The following is a 23,070-nucleotide window of genomic DNA, read 5'->3' on the forward strand; positions in this document are numbered from 1 at the left end:
TGTTCCTTTGGAAAAATATCACTAATTAATAATTATATAAATTGTTCGATTACTAAATATATATATTTATTTTTTATGAACCAGGAGATTGTCTCATTGTGTCTTCAGAGAGCGCCACTAATTAATAATTATATAAATTGTTCGGTTATTAAATATATATTTACTATTACTGTGTAGTATTTCTATTCATAAAAAATTTATTGAGATACTCTAATTTACAAAATTATTCTATATAGTAAAAAATTATACAAATTTCTTTCGTCGTGAGAAATAAAATAACTTTATATGCCACGGAAATTCACCTTTTAACAATTTAGGAAGTGACCAAAAAGAACTCTATGAGAATGTGGATTATCTATATAGAAGGAGATAATCCGAGGACAAAGGAGATGTCACAATGCTCTAGAGATCATTTAATGCCAATGTTCAACTATCAACACAATCAAACACATTTTTCAGAAAATCAATTTGAATTTGAATGTTTTTGTATCTCTATATGTAACAACATCAATTAATTTACAAATAAACCAATTCCAGAGACAACTCGTCCCTTTAATCACATTACATAAGTGAGGTAAGGAAAACAAAGCGTACATGTGTTCTCAGGAATTCATGGAACTTAAAGGGGGAGGAGATAGGAAGGAAATAGAGATGGGGGCATTAAGGGAACTGATCAAGTATTTGTGAAATTTATCTCTAAGCTTTTGATCATGCCTCCCATGAAAACCTTAAAAATGCATTCTCCTGCAAAGGATAAAAAAGAAGACATGAGTTCCTAGTCGAGATTCTCAAAGAAGTATATATATAAATTAGCATGAATGATTGACTAGCACATGAGCTTAAAAGAATATATAACCCATTCAGTAAGACAGTAAAAGAACTCATAGACTAACAATGATTCTACATTAATTACCTTGCGACCAATAAAATTTATAATTAAAACAGTTGAATCTAGTAGAAGGTCTAAAGGCAAACAGGAAGGCACAAAGTACTAACTAACATAATAAAACATATTTAATTACTTTAAATATTACAAGTGGTATTGTTATACGAAAAGTTCGATGGAGGGATGATATTTATTTAGTCCACTTCAAATAGTTGGGATAAACACAGCTTAATGAGAATGATGATGCCCTTATGATCACTACAAGTAGATTAGATTAGACGGTTTAAGAACTAAAATTATTAAACAAGCTTTTGTTAATGAAAAAGATTTAATATGCAACTGAGAGTCTGAGACATGAGAAGGAAAGCAAATATTAGAACTCCAACAAGTATTTTCAAAACCAGATCACTGACCTCAGCGGGTGCAAAATGAGAGTCACAAGAATCAACTGAGACAAATTTATGTGGAATGAGACTCTCAGTTGCACCCAATGGCATATACAAATTTATGTGGAATGAGATTCTTAGTTGCAATGATATATACGAAAGGCAAATATTAATCACACATGTGGTCATAACCTTGACCTCATACAATTTAGCGACACATTGTCACTTAAATCCATTTTCAAACAAAAATTATGAAAAGAACTATAAGATACAAATTGTAAGATAACCTTTTGAAGTATTTTGGTTCTGATTCTTTACTGGGGTTTAGCTAAAGTAACTTGATTTTTCTCGGCTAATCATAAATTTAGTAATATTCATAGTGGACTTAACAGACTCTCCGTACAACTTGATTAGACCAGGTTGGTCCTGATGTTGAAAAGACATGATCGAGTCAATGATACAAGATTGCTGAACCTCCCACGTCGATATAAAAGAGAGAGTTTTAAAACTCAAAGTACTTCTAATATGACACCAAAAATGAAAGTATCAAACTAGCTGGACATGAGCTAGAATGATAAACACTGCTATCAAAATAGACAAGGAAGAAACAGTATGCATGTTCTATGACAAAGAAAGAGAATTTAAAACAGAATTATATGGAGGTATCTCCACTTGGCTACATTGCTTACTCTATCAGAAAGTATTCATCTTGAGTGGGAGTGTATAGTAACCTACTGAACAATGCATCTGGAGTATCTATTCTAAAACATCTTGAAGGATCAAACATTAAAGAATACTTATTATGTTTGAAAAATAATAATCAAGGAACATAAACATAACAGAATTATCTTGAATGCAAATAATTCTGACTTACTATTATGCAAGTGAAGTTCCTCCATGGTCTCTTTCAACATGCTCTACTAGTGCTACAGGATCCCTAAATCCTTTGCTACATTTTGGGCAAACATCAATTGTCACTCTGTTGGCTGCTGGTTTAGAAGTTTGACGATGAGACCTCTCAACATGGTCAATCAAAGCAGAAACAGTTGAAAACCTTGCTCGGCATTGAACACATTGTTCCACAAGCTCACCAGTGCTGCTGCTTTCTGCAATTCCAGTTTTTGCCTTTTGTATCGCTTCAGTAGTTGCATTACTAAATTTCTGTATACCCGATTCAGCAGAGGCACGGAAATTTGAAACTGCATTCATTAAGCCAGAACCCCACCATGAGGAAGTAGATGTGCTATTTTGTGGTGACTTTTGGCTCTTACTGAACAAGCCAACAAAAGGGAAACCAGAATCAGTTTTTTTTGGCCCAGAGCAGCTGTGATCGAGCCCAAATCTATGCTTCAAGCAGTGCTCTTTACTGCAATCTCTGCATCTGATAGAGTTGGACAAATTTAGCACCTCTTTGCATCCAGGAACAGGACAACGCCTTTTCTTGGTTGCTTTCTGGTAGTTTGAAGGATCGCAATCAGTATTAACATGCGAATCCCAAGTAATGTTTGGGTCTTGATCAGGGACTAGACGAACTCCCTTGGCACATAGAGGGCATATCAAAACTGTCACATCCTTTTGATTGGCATTAGGGCATCGATGATTGATGTAACTTCTATGTTGCAGACAAAACACCTTGCAACATAGTAGCATGATTATAAGAACGCTTAAACAGAAGAGTGGAATGAAGAAAAACTGCATATATTAAAAATGTAATGAAAGAACTTGTTAACATGAGAGACAACATAGCCTCCTTTTTTTTTTTTGTCAAATAGTATTAATTTGGTACAATCTGTCTGGACAAAAATTAAAATATTCGAACTTAATATTATGTGTACTCTCAAGCATGATTTTGGATCTTGTACCTTACAGGCAAAATCTGCAGTAGCTGCTCATCAAATGAGGTACCTTTTGCCATTTACTCATCTAATGAGGTAGCTTTAGTCCCAGAGTAATACGAAGTGAAGAATCCAAATGTTTTGGTTATGATTCTTGAAAACTCTCCACTCATTAAGACACTTTTTAACAAAAACAAAATAGTGAACTTCTCACTTTGAAAGTAGACAATATTTTGACAGACAGACAATATTTTGTCAGACCCACTAATCAGGATCTATGTTTAGAAGATATCCTCATTAGATGCAGCTGTTGGGAAAAACTCTAAGTCATCATTAAATGATTATTATATTTAATTTTTCCATCAACGGCTGTTTGTACTAGTAACTACATCAGCACCACATTAAGGATCCCCAGTGATAGTCTTTAAACCCACATTGGAAATAAGTGATGAGCCTAAATACATTATATTAGAATGCTCAAAGAGATCTTCCGCCTTATACTCACCTTTTGAGAAAGGATAAAACTATGAGGGTACCAAAGTAGACAATACCTCAATAGGCAATGGACCCAGATCAAGTGAAACAAAATAAAATAAAATAAAATAAAATAAAAATAAGAAACAAAAAATCGACAGTGGCATATACAGAAACTGTAAATTCCTTAATTTTACTCTTAATTTACAGTAATAACTGTAGGTTTCTTAATTTTAATTCATGCAGTATGTCTGATGTATGTTAGTAAAACAGTGTACATATCACAGTCAAGATGTTTTTTTGTTATTATTGGCAAAAGTGATAGGAAACCTAAACCATCCTGATTGCAGTTTTGCAGTGTTTCATTTAAATGAAAGGTAAGTACAATAGTTTTAGGTAGCTGATTCCCAAAGCCTATACTCAGTTCTACCATTAAATAAGCTTGGAATGGCGTATATATTACAGACAAGTTCTTCATTCCACATAAATTTGTCAAGTGCTAGAATCAACTGTTAATCGAAGAATGAAACAAGAAGATAAATTAGTTAACTCTTTCTGTATTAAATAATTGATCATGAGAACTATCCTTGCACCATGTCCATTTGAGACATCCACATTCTCTATATTGAAGCAAGATAATGTACACTGTGAAAAACAAAGTTTTTCTTTTATCCCATGTTATGCTTCATTGTGGCAAGTTGAACTGCAATTGGCTAGCCAATCTGATTCGACTGATTGCTCGGCTATGTCTTGGAGGGTCAACAAATGTAGGGAAGAAATAGAAATGGTTCAGCTATAGCGAAATATGAAGGCGGGTGAAAGAGACAATAAAAGTAGCATAGCTTCTTAATGATTTTTAAAAAAAATGCCCTTTTGATATTTTTGATAAAGGGAAGCACCGTTTTGATATTTGCCTAAAAGATAATTCCTACTATCAGCAATTAGAGAAGGGCCTTCAACCAGTCATTTAACATATTATAGCCATTCTACCATTATTTTTGTGGTCAGGTCTGCTTACTAGCTACTAGACAGACCATTCTCTCCTGTTGAAACTCAATCAGCTCACTTACATACTCTTCAAATCATCTAGCAACATGAAGCTCGCAGTCATTCAATTTGTAATATTAAGTTCTATTATGAAATATAAATTAGCACTCATAAACCAGTTTCCATAAAATGGTAGGACTATATGTTTTCCCCATATGCCAATGGTGTGCTTTTAACAATTTTAACTGGTGTCTATCAAACAGCTCATATCCACTCGTAGCACAATACCTAATAAATTTTAGTCCTGATAACTTGTGTACCATAGATGCTAACATTTATTAACTGCAACAGAATGTTTAGCATATGAGCTTATCGCCTATTATCTTTAACTGTGGCAATGACAAATAGAGGTCTTTGTAAACAAGGACGGGGAATGATGGCCAAGAAGCATGAGATTTGGAAGGTTTTAAATATACAAACGAAGATTTAGCTTCAATAATATATTCTAAAAGTTGAATTAACCATAATTGATACAGGAGTTGAAAACTACCACGACTTGTGTGGAACTGCAACCATAGGTTTGATTAGCTAGAGTGGATGATTTACTACATTATGACAAATTTGAAAGAAAGGTTGATGGAGGACCAAATCTACTTTTCCAAACTCAGCATTGGAGAACATCTCGTGCACACAAATCCCTCTTTCCTTCCTTGGGAAATATATATCTTTTTATAATCATAGATGCACCAACAACTTTTTATATAATTCATCAACTCAACGTTAGGAGAGGGAAAAAAAAGACCTGACAGAGGAAAGAGAGAAATCGACAAGCAGACCAACCAAAAACTGTTTACCTGATTGCATCGGTCGCAGGTGAATGGCAAGAAATCAAGCTGTCGGCAGTCTCCGACGTTACAATGCTTCCCTAGATTAGGAAATGCCGGCGTTCCCATATCGTCCGCCAAGAGAGGAACAATTGCCTAGGGATATTAAATCGAAACGAGGGGTTAGATCGCCTGCCGTCTTCTCGCGAAGAGGCGAACTGTTCCCCAATCTCCGCTCCGCGTCGATTCGCGAAGAACCCAATTTGTTCTTCGAAAGAGGCCAAAAATGGTGTGCCGTGTACACCGGTGAAGCTCGACGGCGTGGCTTCGCGGTTTGACCGGAGCCGCGGAGCGCGACCTTGTCGTGCGAAATATGTTTGTTTCGTAGTCTACGCGTCTAGTCGCGGTGATCCGCTGCAACCTCCACTTCGAATGGGACCTTTTCAGCAACGGTGATAGCCGTCCACGGATTATGTTGGACCGGACGATGGCCGCTTCAGGTTGTGTCGAGTCGGACCGCCCGGTTTGATTGATGGTTTGGTTCATTTTTCACAAGGAAATCTTTCAAATTGAGTAGGGATCCTCCTATCCGTAATTCCTATTCCCTTCTTAGTCCCTTTTTTAATTTGTATGTTAAATCGTAATGAAAATTCGATCAAAATTGATTATAATCTTTCCTAATTTTATCTTTCTATTTAGATTAGAATTTTAAATCGAGTCAAGCGATTAGAGGTCATTGGCCGTGGACGGGTCGCCCTTTGATACCATATAGTTTGCTCATCGCTGACAACCTAAGAACATTTGATTCGATATAAGATTATAACTTAGATAGGAAAGTGAATTTAAAAAAGATTATAGTCAATTTTGATCCGATCATGATTCAACATATAAATTACAAAAGGAATAAACAATTATGGACTAGAGGATACTCCTTCAGAATATTTCGAATTGTTTTACATATTTGATTCCTTTGAACATCTATAAATGGCCAACGAGCTCGAACGTCATGTTGATGCTAAAACAAAGGTGATATTTCATGTCAAATACTTCAACATCGTCGACTAAATACATATACAAATAAATAAATTAAGTACTGAACGGATCTTCAAAGGAAGGATATTTTTGATTTCATCATGATTCGACTCTTATCTTATACTGTAAACCTATCAGATAATTACAGACTTTATTATGTCCGACAGACAACGAGCTAAGATTTAAGAATAAACGTCTTTTCGAGACATCTAGTGACTAACACATAAGATATTATCATCATAAAGTCTGAGATTTGAATCATCCTTGATTAAATACCTCTCTCATGTACTAGTCATTATTCGAAAAACTAGTAATCATCCATGATTTATTTCCTCTGTATTGACCCTGAGATAAATTAACAGAGTTGATAAAATTAACAAAGATAATGAGATGAATATATTCATCTTTTATCATCATAAGATTTAAGAACAGACAATGAATCAAAGCAATATATATTTTTTAAAATTACTTTTTTAAAATCAAATTTGCTTATAAATTCATTCAAACACACCTGCTCATTTGAGGAGTATAATATCTGACTAAAAAATATATTAAAACATAATAAAGACAGTTAAAAGGAAAAAAAATTGAAGAATTGAAATTATAATATAATTTATTATATAAATGTGAATATACATAGTATCGCTTTAAAAGGCCTTTTGGGATAAAAATTTTTGTTGGGGAGTTTTGAGAATAATTACGAGTCTACCTAAAGAGTAAACTTAAATCTCTTGACATATATTTTTTAGTTAAATTAAATTGTGAAAAAATTATTATAGTTAAAAATTATGTTTTTATTATAGTAAAAATATAATATTAGTCGAGAGATGAGAGAGAGGATATGAAATAGTATAATATTCAGATCATAAATGATAATAATTTTATTATAGTTAAATATTATGTTTTTATTATAGTAAAAAAAAACAACATAATATTAGTCTAGAGATGAGAGCGATGATACGAATACTAAATGCTCCTTGAAAGAAATGTTCATGGTTATCCTAACAATTCATGAAAAGTTTTTATGGGAGTTCGGTGTTAGTTGATTTATCTTTTTTTTTTTACTTAAAAAAAATATTGAATTGAATAATATTAAATTTGAGACAATCGGTTCAGTCCTAAATAACGTTAAATCTAAAATGACTGACTCAATTCTATAAAAAAATTTTATCGATCGTCAGAGGATAAATCGAAAAATGCTTACGATGAATGGCCAAGAAACTCAGTATTCTATGAATGTGCGTCCTATTTAAAGGAAAAATCTCTATAAATACAGTACCTAAGATCAAATCATGAGATATTTACATGATAACTTAACACCTTTCCATTGCATCGTAACACCGGGCTATAAATGCTCCTCTAATATCATATATTAATAGTATCAAATCAAGTTTTCATCCATATTAAAATTAATTAGAGGAAAAATATCTGTAAATATGATAACTAGGATCAAAACATGAGAGTCTGTATGATAATTTAACATCTTTTCATTGCAGCATATCACCGGGCTCTAAATGCTCTTCTAATATCATATATTAATAGTATCAAATCAAGTTTTCATCTATATTAAAATCAAAAGATGTGTATGATGAAAATCTTTAGGAATTGAAATTTTATAGAGCATCCACATCATATTTCTATCCAAAGTTTAAAATTTAGGATAGAAAAACTATTTTATTAAATTTAAATATTGAATTTTCATTATACAATATATTAGTTTTTCTATAATTTAAGTTATCTTTATTCTTTTTATTTTATTTTTCTTTCTTTTATATTTTTTTATTATATATGAAACGATACAGTAAAAAGTGAGAATTAAAGAAAATAATATGTTTTAATATTTAAATAATGAATTCAATTTTCTAAATTTTTTAAAAAATATTATTTATAAAATTTAAATTAAGTAAATGGATAATATTTGATGTAAAATATTTTTATATAGAATATAAAATTTAAGATAATTTTTTTTCTAGAAAATATGACATGAATGCTCTAAATGAAAAGTGTATGTTTGAGAAGGAGTAGTCACATCGCTTCAAATTCATCCTCCATTTCTTTAATTTTATAATAGGTTAAATTTTAGTCAAAGCTGCTAAAATATAATTTTATCATATTTATTTTATTCTTTCATTTAATTATTTAATTATATTTTATGTGCTATATATATATATATATATATATATAGTTGATATGTGGTAAAAACTGATTTACTTACCAGTGTCCTTGTCACTCTATTTCTAGCTAAGCATTACTGATTTACTTATCAGTGTCCTTAGTACAGTTGCTAAGGCATAGGGAAAGGTATGTTCGAACATACCGAGTTTCAATCCGACTTATTGTGATAACACTTCATACCTTAACCATCGTACCGCCTCGAGAGAATTACATATTTAGTTGATATGCTTCTTACTCTCATCGTACAACTATACATGATTTCACCATAGCAGTGCTTTGTCAAATTTTTCTATGGTAGAAACTCCATATATATTAGAATTAAAAAACTCTAAATTATTTTTCTACTATAACAGTGTTGCGTTGTACGTAGCTGCTATAACATGGCATTGCTACCGTGGTTAGACTACAAACTAGAATGTTATAGCAAGTTGCTACATTGTGTTTAGATCAAAACATTGTAGCAGCTACAATTTCATAGCTGCTATAATATGGTTAAATCAGAATAGTAGTATTTTATAGTTGTTACAACATGATTAGACCAAAACATTATAGCAGCTACGAAATCACAACTACATACTACAACATGGTAGGACCACAAGCAAGAACGTTGTAGCAGGTATGGATCGTAGATGGTACAATGTTGTATCTACTAATTTTGATAGCATGCTACTATAGTAGAAAAATAAAATGGTAACGGAGCACTGTTACAGTGAAAATTGGACAGTTGTTGTTGTTGTTGTTGTTGTTGTGTGTGTGCATGTATATATATATATAGGATTTTGAAATCCCACATCTTTTACTCCACACACCTCATGAGCACCTAAATTTTTTCTTTTTGATTTTTTTTTTTTTTTGTGCTTAATATTATAACCTAACCCTCAAACCCTAAGGGCGTGTTTGGTTCAGGTTTATCATGGATAACCTTGGTTATCCGTGTACGGTTATCCATGATAACCATGTTTAGTTCAAGATTTTTTTGGATTCCAAAGTTTTTCTCAATTCCTACATGTCATCAAACGTCATCAATTTGGGCATCTTACCAGGAATAAAAAAATCTCGATCTACCTTGGTTTTTCTCGATTCTTGAGGTTAAGCAAAAAACTATTCCACAATTACCCTCTAAACAGACCATGATCGGAGCGAGATCGGAGCGAACCGAGGAGCGGTCGTTAAGCTGGGCGGTGCCGGATCAACAACGAGGCAGTGTCGAGGAGCAGGAGCGGGAACAGGCGGTGGGAGCAGGAGCGGGCGGCGGGAGCGAGTGACGGGAGTGGGAACGGGAGCAGGCGGTGGGAGCGAGAGCAGCCGCGCGCGAGCAGGCATGACAACCGGAGGTGGCAGCAGGGGGTGGGAGTGGGGGGTGGCGGCAGGCGGTGGGAGCGGGAGCAGGCGACGTGAGCTGGAGCAGGCAGTGCGAGCAAATATGGAGGAAGAGGGAGAGGCGACACAAGCAAATCTGGAGGAAGAGGTGTTGGTGCAATATTCCCTAGGTCAAGGTTGACCTGGTTAACCAAGCCTGAGTCTTGGTTTGGGTTTCGATGTTTGACAATATATTGAGTTTAGATGATATGGACAATGCAGGTGCAATTGTTCATTTGGCGAGATTGTTGATACAATTCCCGTTTGGTCAAGGTTGACCAGTTGAGGTGAGAAGGAAAGTCAAGTAGGTCAAGGTTAACCGAATACTTGACTAGAAAGTCCTGGTGAGTGAAGTCAGGCAGAAGAAAGTCCTAGTTGTTGGGATCCTTTGGATGGCTAGAGAGGGGGGAGTGAATAGCCTCCACCAAAATCTTAATCTTTTCACAAAAATTCTAAGCGAGTTTGTTAGCGCAGCGGAAAATAAGCAAACAAAAAGAAATTATACGAGAAAAGAACCAAGCACCACTAACACAAGATATACGAGGTTCGGGGATAACTTGCCCCTACTCCTCGGCGTGTCCGTAAGGTGGACGAGCCTTTGATCTTCGGTAGATCACACCCCGGATGACTCCGGCTAATGAAGCTCTCCTTCTCGGTGGAGAAACCTCTCAACAAAGTCTTCGAACATATTTAAAATGAAGCACACAAGACTTACAGATCATAGTGGCTCAAAGAAAATCGAAGTAAGCTCACAGCCACGAAGATGATGAAGACAGAGTCCAAGAACACAGCAAGCTCTCAACCGAAACACACACAGCTTTTCACTTGCTTCTTGTTCTTTTTTTCCTTTCCAGCATACACTGCTTCTTATGTCTCTGCATTCCATCAGCCTGCACCGGATCGCTGCCAACCTGCACCGAATCCCTGCTGCAAGCTACGGCGTCGCCAATCGCTTCTCTTCCTCTTCTGATTCTCTGAGCTCACACCAATAGAACCATGGTCTTCACTGGTGCCTCTGAGCTCGAACCAATCACCAGGAGTTAAGTCAATCGCCGCCTGATCACTACCAGAAACACAGCCAATCGCAACCTGTAGCCGTTGCTGCTTCAAATGCATTCGACGCAGAGAAAGCAGTGGAAAGATCCTTTGTCTCATTCCTTTGATGAGACTTAATTTGAAACTAAGCACTGGTATGGTACCTGCAACCTGTATCTCCAAAAGACTCACAGCAGAAGGTTAAACAGAGATGAGCAAAAAGAAGTGCGAATCAGAAAATATCAGAGAAAGCGCATGCACAATGAACTTAAGCGTGGATCGGTCGGACCGATCACGAGACTGGACCGATCGGACAACGGCTGATCGGCGATCGGTCGATCGGTCGTGACGACCGATCGATTGATATGGATCGGTCCAGACCGATCCAACGCCTTTTCTGCGACATTTTCTCACGATCGGTCTATGGGCCGATCAGGCTACGATCTGTGCTACTGAGTGTTTCTGATCGGTCTGCCGATCGATTACGCCATGGGTGGATCGGTCAGCAGACCCGATCGATCAGAAAATTTAGTCTCACTAGATCGGTCTACGGACCGATCGGTCACCAGACTACGGATCGGTCTGTTGACCGATCCAACGCCTATGTGATACTAGGATTGGTCCGAGAACGAGCTACCGAGCCCTCTCTGACCTAATCCGGTCCAGAGAACGAGCTCCCGAGCCCTCTCTGACCTAGTCCGGAGAACGAGCTGCCGAGCCCTCTCTGACTTCGTCTAGTCCAGAGAACGAGCTACCGAGCCCTCTCTGACCTAGTCCGGAGAACGAGCTACCGAGCCCTCTCCGACTTCGTCCGGTCCAGAGAACGAGCTACCGAGCCCTCTCTGACATGGTCCGGAGAACGAGCTACCGAGCCCTCTCCGACTTCGCGTGCCAAGTTTCCAACTTGGACTTTTCCCTTCCACATGATCAACCTTGATCAGTAATAAATCCGAGTTCAATTAACATCTGATACAAACTTAAATCAGTGTCAACATTAAAACAACAGCCAGGTCAGACTGTATCAACAATCTCCCCCTTTTTGTTGTTTGACAACACGATTTAAGTTTAGATCAGAAATGTTCTTATTTTCATAATTTTAGGGGAATCAAGATCCTCCCCCTAAGATGAATACACCACGATGTAAGGAAGTCAATAACGGGAATCAAGATCCTCCCCGTTATCTTCTCCCCTAAAATCAAACATTCATACATCTCTAAACTTAGATATCCTCTCCCCCTTTGTCAAACACCGAAAATGTGCGAATGGGGTGATAAGACTCAAAAGACTCCCCCTTAACCCATACTGTCTTTTTCTTAATGCACCTAGAATACCCTCTAAGTGTATTATGAGACAGTAATAAAGAAATAAGAGGCAGTCAAGACAAAGCATATGAACAACATATCAATAGCCAATAGGAAATGACACATAAAAAAAACAGGAAAATGAGCAGCATAAATAGATGAAATAAGCAAATATCCAGGTCATACAAAAATATCCAACAAAATAGCATCCAAAACACAGACAGTCAAAGTGACAAACAGAATGTATCAATCAATGTCCTCAACACGAGGAACATCATCATCATCTGCAGGAGGCACATAACCCTGAGGCGGCATGCTGGAGCTCGAAGGTGGATGGCCCGAGAAATGCTGCGGAGGTGGGTAGTTGGCCATCCAGCCCAGAAGCAGCTGCTGCGCCACCATCTGCTGACTGCGTAGATCATCATAGCGCTGGTCAGCCAGGAGCACATTGGGCCGATCGAAGCGGCTCTCCAGCTCCGCAATCTGCCATCGCAGGTCAGGGTCGGCCTCATCAGCAACAGGAGGAGGAGCAGCAACCTGTCGAGGAAGTGCCCGTGGTAACTCTCCCAGACCTCTCCCATCCTTCCATCGAACAGTCTCATTCTGTCCCAAGATACCGGACTTAGAAAATGCCCGTTTCCCAAGTCTGTAATCCTGTCTGACCATCTTCACTATCCTACCCTTAGACACATCTATCAGAAGGGTCTCGAGCCAATCTGTAATTATATGCCCATAAGGCATATAAATAGTGGAGCTGCTAGGCTGAGTATATGAGATGATCGAAGAATAGATGCTCGACATGATATCAAAATCGAGACGCCGACGCAAACCATAAAGCATCAGGCAGTGGTATGGTCGGATCTCTGCTAGAGGTTTGGATGTGATTGGAAGAAGACAGTTTGTGACTATCTTAAAAAGAATATAGTCAGGAGGAGATAGTCTCAGAGCCGCAAAAGTAGGAAACTCGACATCCAACTCATCCAGTCCATCCGGTCTAGGGTGTCCAAAGAAATACTCATAGATAGTGTCAGGTGATACATCAAGTGGAGGAGGTAACGGGTCTGGTAAATCAGGATAAATGGGAAAAGGATCTCCTGAACACATTCGGCAACCTAGATACCCAAAGAATTCTACGACGGAGAAATCGACAGTTCTCTTAGCGACTCTGGTTCTATAAGCACCATCACTAGTCTGATGAAGATTGTTGTAGAATTCAGATACTAGGTCATAGTTGATGTCCCTTTCTAGGTAGACTAACGAGTCAAGTTTATAATATGCCAGGGTTTCGAATACAAAGAGACAAAACTCATCCATGTACTTTCGATCCACAGATCGACATGGGAGTAGCTTGAATGTCCTCTGTTGAAACGTTTGTTCAAACTGTCGGTTCGGGAATCTCGAAGAAGAAGAAGGTTGAGGTCGGGAGGGTGCCTGGGACTTGGACTTCTCAGCAGATGACTTAGAAGTACCCTCACCAGCTGATTTCTTCCTAAATAGGTCAAAAATGGGACATAATCGGGACAAGTGAGAGTGCACGGGAGCCCCAAACAATCAAGAACCGAGACAAGAGACAATATACAGAGATTCAGTGAGAAATGAAACCAAAATGCCAACAATGAACATATTTCGGGAAGGAAAAAGGAGTTACCTGGGCGCCATTTGTAGCTTTCGGAGAAGGTGGAGAGAAGAATCGGGACTAAGGAGAGTGCTGAGGAGAATGTCGGCTAGGGTTCTTTGGCGTGAAATGAGAGGAGAAAGGGTTGGGGGAAGTTAAAGAGGGTGATCAGATCATAAGATCGGACGGCTGCCCGATCAGGAGAAATCCTGACCGATCAGGGAACGTCCTGATCGGTCAGGGAGTGTCCTGATCGGTCGTGGAGACCGATTAGGGAGCTTCCTGATCGGTCCCTGGACCGATCAGATGTGGATCAGTAAGGTCGATGCGTGCCAGTGTCTCCTGATCGATCCCTGGATCGATCAGTGAACCTTCTGTGGTCAGGGAATGTCCTGATCGGTCGTGGAGACCGATCAGGTATCGAACAGAGAGGTCAAATGGGTCTGGAACTCTCCTGATCAGGCAACCTCCTGATCGGTCGGTAGACCGGTCAGGATGATATCATGCGTATCAGAATGGCCTGATCGGTCCCTGGACCGATCAAAGAGTATCAGATTACACAGATAGAGTTCTGGCGCTCCTGATCGGACTGTGGACCGATCAGTGTCTGATAATACTGAAATTCTGATTTCAGTAATTTCAGTAACTGAAATTTTGAGTCGTTGTCTATCGAGAATTCTAAAAAGTTCATAACTCAAGAATTCAGAACCTCCCAAATTCATAACCTAGAACCTAAGAATCAACACCCACAAATATATTCAAAAAAAATGAGCTCTTATGGTCTGAGCTTGTTTAGAGCCCGAAAGTTTCAGACTTTAAAACCAAAAACGCAGACATTTGGAATCTTAGGGTTCCATTCTCAGAAAACCTTATAAAACTATTACCTATAGTGAACCAAGGTATTAATTAAGACTTAGGATTGCTATGATCAATTTCAAATTTGTTAAAATATATCCAAGTTGCTATTATTTCCTTTAACAACCTATCTTATTATCAATCAAAGTCATGAAATGAATCAAACAACAATATCAATCAACACATCAACCATCAACCATAATTAGATAATTTCTAGGCAAAAGTCCAACCAAGATTCCTTGGTTGGAATATATGAGTAAGATCTAGGAACCAAATACACATGAATTATGTAATGGTCTTCCCCATACTCAATTTATGTCTCTTCAACCTAATTATTCAAGGGATGCATGATACATTTTGAATAATTTGGTTGATCCTAGCATCTCACCCCATTTCTAGCAAACAAAAATATTTTGTTAAACCTTATAGTTTGTGTGAGATGTTCCCAAGTTGCCCAAATTAATTTCCCAATTTCTCTTGTCATTTTAATGGTCCTTATTGATCATGATGTGGTCAAAATGACTTATTGAGCCAAACACATTCCCAATTCCCTCCTTAAATGACTAAATTCATTTTCCGGAAAGGGTTTGGTGAAAATATCGGCTAGGTTTGACTTTGACTCAACATATGTGAGTGCAATGTCTCCCCTAGCTACGTGATCTCTAATGAAGTGATGACGCACTTCAATGTGTTTGGTCCTAGAATGATGGACTGGATTTTTCGTTAGGTTTATTGTGCTAATGTTGTCACACAACACTTGCACTCCCTTATACGAAAGTCCATAATCTTCTAGAGTGTGAATCATCCACAACAATTGTGATACACTCTCTCCCATGGCAATGTATTCAACCTCGGTCGTGGAGAGAGCAACACAATGTTGCTTCCGACTTGACCAACTAACCAATGATGATCCTAAGAATTGACAACCCCCACTAGTGCTTTTCCGATCCAATTTGCACCCAGCATAATCGGAGTCGGTATAACCTATCAAGTCAAAAGACTCAGTACGAGGGAACCAAAGACCTACTCTAATTGTGCCTTTAAGGTATCTCAGAATTCTCTTAACTGCAATTAAATGAGATTCCTTGGCACAGACTTGATATCTAGCGCACATGCCCACAGCAAAGAGTATGTCCGGTCGACTAGCTGTGAGATATAGAAGACTACCGATCATGCTTCTATATCGCGTTTGATCAACTGATTTTTCACTCTCATCATTGTCCAGACGAGTGTTTGTCGCCATTGGAGTGGACACTTCCTTAGAGTCACTCATGTTGAATTTCTTGAGCATCTCTTGAGTGTATTTCGTCTGATGGACATAAATGTCATCTCGAGTTTGTTTGATTTCAAGTCCAAGGAAGAAAGTCAATTCTCCCACCAGACTCATCTCAAACTCACTCTCCATGTGAGTGATAAATTCATTCAAATAGTCCTTGTTATTTGAGCCACAAATTATGTCATCGACATACACTTGGGCTACAAAAATATTTTCACCATCTCTACGCAGAAATAGTGTTGGATCTATTTGACCTCTCACAAAACCCTTTTCTAGTAGGTAAGTTGACAACCTTTCGTACCAAGCTCGAGGTGCTTGTTTAAGCCCATAAAGAGCTTTCTTGAGCTTGTACACGTGGTTTGGAGCTTCGGTATTCACAAACCCTGGTGGTTGTTCAACATAGACCTCTTCTTTGATGAATCCATTTAAGAAGGCCGATTTAACGTCCATTTGATAGAGTTTGAAGCCTCTATGTGCAGCAAAAGCTAGCATTAAACGAATGGACTCTAATCGTGCCACGGGAGCATAAGTCTCATCATAACCGAGGCCTTCGACTTGACTATAGCCCTTGGCTACAAGTCTCGCCTTGTTCCTTACGACTTCTCCCTTTTGGTTTAACTTATTTTTGAAGACCCATTTAGTTCCAATAATGGTGGTCTTCTTAAGTCTAGGAACTAAGTCCCACACTTGGCTCCTTTCAAATTGACCTAACTCATCTTGCATAGCTATGATCCAGTCAGGATCGTGCAATGCCTCATCAACTATTTTTGGTTCAATTTCTGAGATCAAGGCGACCTCATTAGACTCATTTCTAAAGAATGATCTAGTCCTAACCCCTTGTTGGATGTCTCCCACAATCTGGTCTTGGGAATGACTAGAGGCTATCCTAGATTGCCTTGGTGTTGGTGGTGCCTCATGAATGGTCTCACTAGGCACAGGCAGAGACTCAGTATCAGGCAAATGATCAGCCTGAGCCCTTTGTTGCCTTTGCTCATCGTCATCAGAGTCAACCTCGATTCTTTCTTTATTTTGATCATTCAAATTTAGATTTCTAAGTTCAAGTTGAATTTCTCCTACATCCCTTGATTGATCATTCGATTTAGGGATTTCTTCAAATGCTACATCTGAGGGCTCTTCAATCAATTTAGTCCTATTGTTGTAGACTCGATAGGCTTTGCTGAAGAGAGAGTACCCGACCAGTATCCCTTCATCAGCCTTAGCCGTGAACTTTCCAAGATGATCCTTGGTGTTCAAGATAAACACCTTACAACCAAACACCCTAAGATGTTTAATTGTAGGGGGTTTCCCAAACCAAAGTTCATGAGGAGTTTTTCCTAAAAACCTATGTATTAGGACTCGGTTTTGCACATAGCAAGCTGTATTCACAGCTTCAGCCCACAAGTAGCTCGGTAGTGAGTACTCATTGAGCATGCTTCGTGCAGCCTCTTGCAAAGCTCGGTTCTTTCTCTCCACAACCCCATTTTGCTGTGGGGTCCTTGGAGTAGAGAACTCATGCCTATATCCTTTTTCTTGACAAAACTCTAAAAATCTATGTTTTTGAAATTCTCCACCATGATCACTTCTAATTGTTTTAATTGTTGTTGATTTTTCATTTTCAATTCTTCTACAAAAAGAAATAAAAATATCTATGGTTTGATCCTTATTTTTCAAAAAGAAAGTCCATGTATATCTAGTAAAATCATCAATAATCACTAAACAATATCTACTACCATTCAAAGAAATGACACTACTACAATCAAACAAGTCCATATGCAGTAAATCTAAAACAGTAGAGGTACTTACAGCGCTTTTACCTTTATGAGTTGCTTTTGTTTGCTTACCCTTTTGACATGCATCACATAGTTTTGTCTTTTGGTACTTGATGCTTGGTAAGTCTCGCACTAATCCTTTGTTGGCCAGCTTTCTAATATTCTTCATGTTCACATGAGCCAACCTCCTATGCCAAAGTCATGATTCTTCTTCTTTTGACATGAAACACTTAGCAGAGGTATTAGTAGCACTTTTAAAAGAAATTTGATAAATGTTATCTACTCTTGTGCCTACTAGTACCGTGTCAAGTGTGTCAATGTGTTTGACCAGACATTGACTTGAATGAAACTCAATTATGTAACCCGTATCACACAATTGACTGACACTTAGGAGATTAAAAGTCATCCCCTTGACTAGAAGGACATTCTTGATTTGGAGGCATTCGGATATATGAATGTCTCCAACTCCTATAACCTTAAGACTACCATTGTTACCAAATGACACATTACCTCTATTTTTATTTTGAAGGGTAGTAAAAAGTGACTTGTCCCCGGTCATGTGCTTGGAGCATCCACTATCAACAAACCAAGTTGATAGACGCTCCCCCTTGACCAATGCCTACAAGACATGAAAGATAGATATTTTAGGTACCCAAATCTTGGGACCTAATGCATCTACAATGAAAGACTTAGGCACCCATGCCTTGGTTACACCTTTCCTAGTCTCATGAACCCTAGAAGCATGTGATCTATGAAAATGAGTTCTAGACACTAGAGAAATAAAACTTGACTCCTTGGGTTGATACCCTAACCCAGCCTTATTGTAGACCGCCCTTTGGGCATTTAGAATCATGTCTAATGTCTTGGAGCTAGTTGAGAATTTCTCAAGCATTTTCTTGAGTTTCTCAACTTCACTCTTCAAGGCTTTGTTTTCATCTTCAAGGAGCTCTAGATGTAGGTCATCAACCTTATCTTCCCTAAGAGCTCTCAAGTTCTCTACTTCATCTTTTAAAGATTTAATTTCAGTTTTTGATTTTTTAAGCAAGGTAGACAAATGTGTAATAGTCTTATAGCATTTTTCTAAGTGAGAAGAGGTTACCTCTTCATCATCCGAAGATGATGAAGCCGTCGCTGAAGTGCTTGCGTCCCCATCACTCCCGGAATCGGATTCCTCCCTTGCCATGAGTGCTAGTTGCCTTGTGCTCTTCTCCTTCTTCTTTTCCTCCGATGAGCTCGAGGAGGATTCATCCCATGTGGCTTTAAGGGCTTTCTTTTTCTTGGCCCTTTCCTCCTTCTTCTTTAGCTTTGGACACTCGCTCCGATAGTGTCCTTTCTTGCTACACTCATAGCAAGTAACGTTAGACTTATCAACATTTTGATCTACAGTTTTACCTTTGTATCTCCTGCTTCTTCTCATGATCCTCCTCACAAAATTTGCCATCTCGCTTGTGTCCTTTCTTGCTACACTCATAGCAAGTAACATTAGACTTATCAACATTTTGATCTACAGTTTTACCTTTGTATCTCCTGCTTCTTCTCATGATCCTCCTCATAAAATTTGCCATCTCGCTTGATGATGATCCACCTTCATCATCGGACTCGGAGGAGGATGAAGATGAAGGAATCTCTTTCTCCTTCTTCTTTTCTTTCTTTCTTCTCCCATCCTTGCTCTTTTCTCCTGTAACCAAAGCTATACCTTTCTCCTTTTGACCTTTGTTAGCAATTCATGAAGTTCCATTTCACAAAAGAATTCATCTAACTTTACAATTGAAAGATCCTTAGAGACCTTGTAGGCATCTACCATAGATGACCACAAGGCACTCCCAGGAAAGGCTTTTAGAGCGTACCTTACAAGATCGCGATTCTCCACACGTTCATCCACGGAATGGAGACCATTGATGATCTCTTTGAATCTTCCATGTAGCTCACTTACTGTCTCATTTTCCCTCATGGTGAGGTTTTGGAGTTGGTTTAGGAACAAGTCTCTCTTGGCGATCCGAGAGTCCCGAGTTCCTTCTTGGAGCTCGATGAGCTTGTTCGATAGATTTTTTGCGCTCGTGAAAGGACCTACCTTGACGAGTTGGTCCTTGGCTATTCCACATTGCAAAGTGACCACTGCCTTAGCATCGGCTTGTCCTTTGCGGGTTTGCTCGGTGGACCACCTCGAGGAGTCGAGTTCCTTACCTTCTTCGTCCTTTGGAGGCGTAAATCCTTCCTTTACAGAAAACCACATAGAGATATCAGTTTTGAGATAATACTCCATGCGACTCTTCCAATATTGGAAATCTGCTCCATCGAAGAAGGGTGGTCTGTTGGTGCTGAATCCTTCCTTTATGGCCATCTTCTTGCTCCTTAGGATGTTAGTCCAGATGAAGAGCACCAGGCTCTGATACCACTTGTTGGGATCCTTTGGATGGCTAGAGAGGGGGGAGTGAATAGCCTCCACCCAAAATCTTAATCTTTTCACAAAAATTCTAAGCGAGTTTGTTAGCGCAGCGGAAAATAAGCAAACAAAAAGAAATTATACGAGAAAAGAACCAAGCACCACTAACACAAGATATACGAGGTTCGGGGATAACTTGCCCCTACTCCTCGGCGTGTCCGTAAGGTGGACGAGCCCTTGATCTTCGGTAGATCACACCCCGGATGACTCCGGCTAATGAAGCTCTCCTTCTCGGTGGAGAAACCTCTCCACAAAGTCTTCGAACATATTTAAAATGAAGCACACAAGACTTACAGATCACAGTGGCTCAAAGAAAATCGAAGTAAGCTCACAGCCACGAAGATGATGAAGACAGAGTCCAAGAACACAGCAAGCTCTCAACCGAAACACACACAGCTTTTCACTTGCTTCTTGTTCTTTTTTTCCTTTCCAGCATACACTGCTTCTTATGTCTTTGCATTCCATCAGCCTGCACCGGATCGCTGCCAACCTGCACCGAATCCCTGCTACAAGCTACGGCGTCGCCAATCGCTTCTCTTCCTCTTCTGATTCTCTGAGCTCACACCAATAGAACCACGGTCTTCACTGGTGCCTCTGAGCTCGAACCAATCACCAGGAGTTAAGCCAATCGCCGCCTGATCACTGCCAGAAACACAGCCAATCGCAACCTATAGCCGTTGCTGCTTCAAATGCATTTGACGCAGAGAAAGCAGTGGAAAGATCCTTTGTCTCATTCCTTTGATGAGGCTTAATTTGTAACTAAGCACTGGTATGGTACCTGCAACCTGTATCTCCAAAAGACTCACAGCAGAAGGTTAAACAGAGATGGGCAAAAAGAAGTGTGAATCAGAAAATATCAGAGAAAGCGCATGCACAATGAACTTAACTGTGGATCGGTCAGCAGACCGATCACAGACCCTTGGACCGATCAGACAACAGCCTGATCGGTCTGAGGCTGGTCTGATCGGTCGTGACGACCGATCAGATTGGATGTGGATCGGTCCATAGACCGATCCAACGCCCTTTTTCTTCTGCGACATTTTCTCCTGATCGGTCTACAGACCGATCAGATTGCACTCAGTGTGCTACTGAGTGTTTCCTGATCGATCTACAGACCGATCAGATTACACTCAGTGTGCTACTGAGTGTTTCCTGATCGGTCACCAGACCGATCAGAAAATTTAGTCTCACTAGATCGGTCTGCGGACCGATCAGTCATCCAAAGTATCACTGGATCGGTCTGTTGACCGATCCAACGCCTATGTGATACTAGGATTGGTCCGAGAATGAGCTACCGAGCCCTCTCTGACCTAATCCGGTCCAGAGAACGAGCTCCCGAGCCCTCTCTGACCTAGTCCGGAGAACGAGCTGCCGAGCCCTCTCCGACTTCGTCTGGTCCAGAGAACGAGCTACCGAGCCCTCTCCGACTTCGTCCGGTCCAGAGAACGAGCTACCGAGCCCTCTCTGACCTGGTCCGGAGAACGAGCTACCGAGCCCTCTCCGACCTGGTCCGGAGAACGAGCTACCGAGCCCTCTCCGACTTCGCGTGCCAAGTTTCCAACTTGGACTTTTCCCTTCCACATGATCAACCTTGATCAGTAATCAATCCGAGTTCAATTAACATCTGATACAAACTTAAATCAGTGTCAACATCAAAACAACAGCCAGGTCAGACTGTATCTGTAGGACCGTTGGGCCGGCTAGAAGGGTTGGTAAATAACCTGTCAATTAAAAACAGATGACCCTTCCTCGAACGATTAAGCTAACACTTGTAAAATGAATTAAGCAGATAAATAAAAGCATAAAAGAAAAAGACGAGGCACCAGATGTTTACTTGGTTACAACCGATGTGGTTGTTAATCCAAGGAAGATTAAGCTCAAAAACTCCTTCAGGCGGAGAAGCCTCTTACAACGTTTAGGCACAGAAAGAAAGAAGCTTAACTACAACTAAAGCACACAAGTGTTTGGAAATAGAATGATCGTGATTGTTGAAAAGCTTCTGGACCAAGGCTATATTTATAGCCTTAGTCGGGGCGCCTGGAAGGGTTCTGGGCGCCCTGGGGGGATAAAATTTATCCCCCAACGGTTGGATCGAGTCAAAGCTCGATCCTGTGAAAAAGTCTCTTCCGGGCGCCCCGGACAGCTCCGGGCGCCCCGGACAGTTCCAGGCGCCCCGGAGCCAAAAGTCAACCCAGTTGACTTTTGGTCCGTGCTCTCTTCTCCGGTTCAGCTCGCCTCTGGTCCGGGTCTTTCTGCTCCGGCTCCGCTTGCTTGGGTGATCTCTGACATCCGGAATAGGGCTCACCCGAACCCATCTTCCGGTCTTCTCGAGCGTGCTTCCTTCCGGCTTCTCGTCCCTCGGAATTACCGCGTGTCCCTTCTCGTCCACCAGCGTACTCATCCGCAGACTTCGTCCCTTGGTCGCACCCCGTGCCGACCTTCGTGCTAGCTACGTCTCTTGCTCCCCGCGCAATCTTTCGCTCCGGCTTTCGTACCTCGGAACCACCGCGCACACTTCCTTCTCATCCGCCGGTGTACTCTTCCGCAGCACCTCGTCCCTCGGACGCACAGCGTGCCGTCCTTCTAGCTAGCTGCGTCTTCCGCTCGAGTACCTGTGCTCCTAAGCTCTTGCACACTTAGACACAAGGTTAGAAACAACGCAGGACCTAACTTAACTTGTTGATCACACCAAAACAACCTTGGGGTTCCAACAGTATCAACAGGCACCGTACCATCAGGGTCTCCCTGCATCTCCCCATCGAAGAGTTGATGCCCGAGTCCGATCGTCCAACCGCGCCCGAGCACATGATCACAATGA

At 39.8% G+C, this 23,070-nt stretch overlaps 1 protein-coding gene across 1 annotated transcript; it reads right to left on the reverse strand.

Moving 5' to 3' along the window:
• Positions 1-451: 451 nt before the first annotated feature.
• Positions 452-5,767, reverse strand: LOC121995678 (zinc finger AN1 and C2H2 domain-containing stress-associated protein 16-like). The gene is made up of 3 exons (XM_042549417.1): positions 5,423-5,767; positions 2,147-2,904; positions 452-744 (listed from the first exon to the last, which is right to left on the reverse strand). The coding sequence occupies exons 1-2, from the start codon at positions 5,519-5,521 to the stop codon at positions 2,149-2,151; spliced, it is 855 nt and encodes a 284-aa protein (XP_042405351.1). The 5' UTR covers positions 5,522-5,767; the 3' UTR covers positions 452-744; positions 2,147-2,148.
• Positions 5,768-23,070: the final 17,303 nt, after the last annotated feature.

Source organism: Zingiber officinale, chromosome 6A, assembly GCF_018446385.1.
Source record: "Zingiber officinale cultivar Zhangliang chromosome 6A, Zo_v1.1, whole genome shotgun sequence".
Lineage (NCBI taxonomy): Eukaryota > Viridiplantae > Streptophyta > Magnoliopsida > Zingiberales > Zingiberaceae > Zingiber > Zingiber officinale.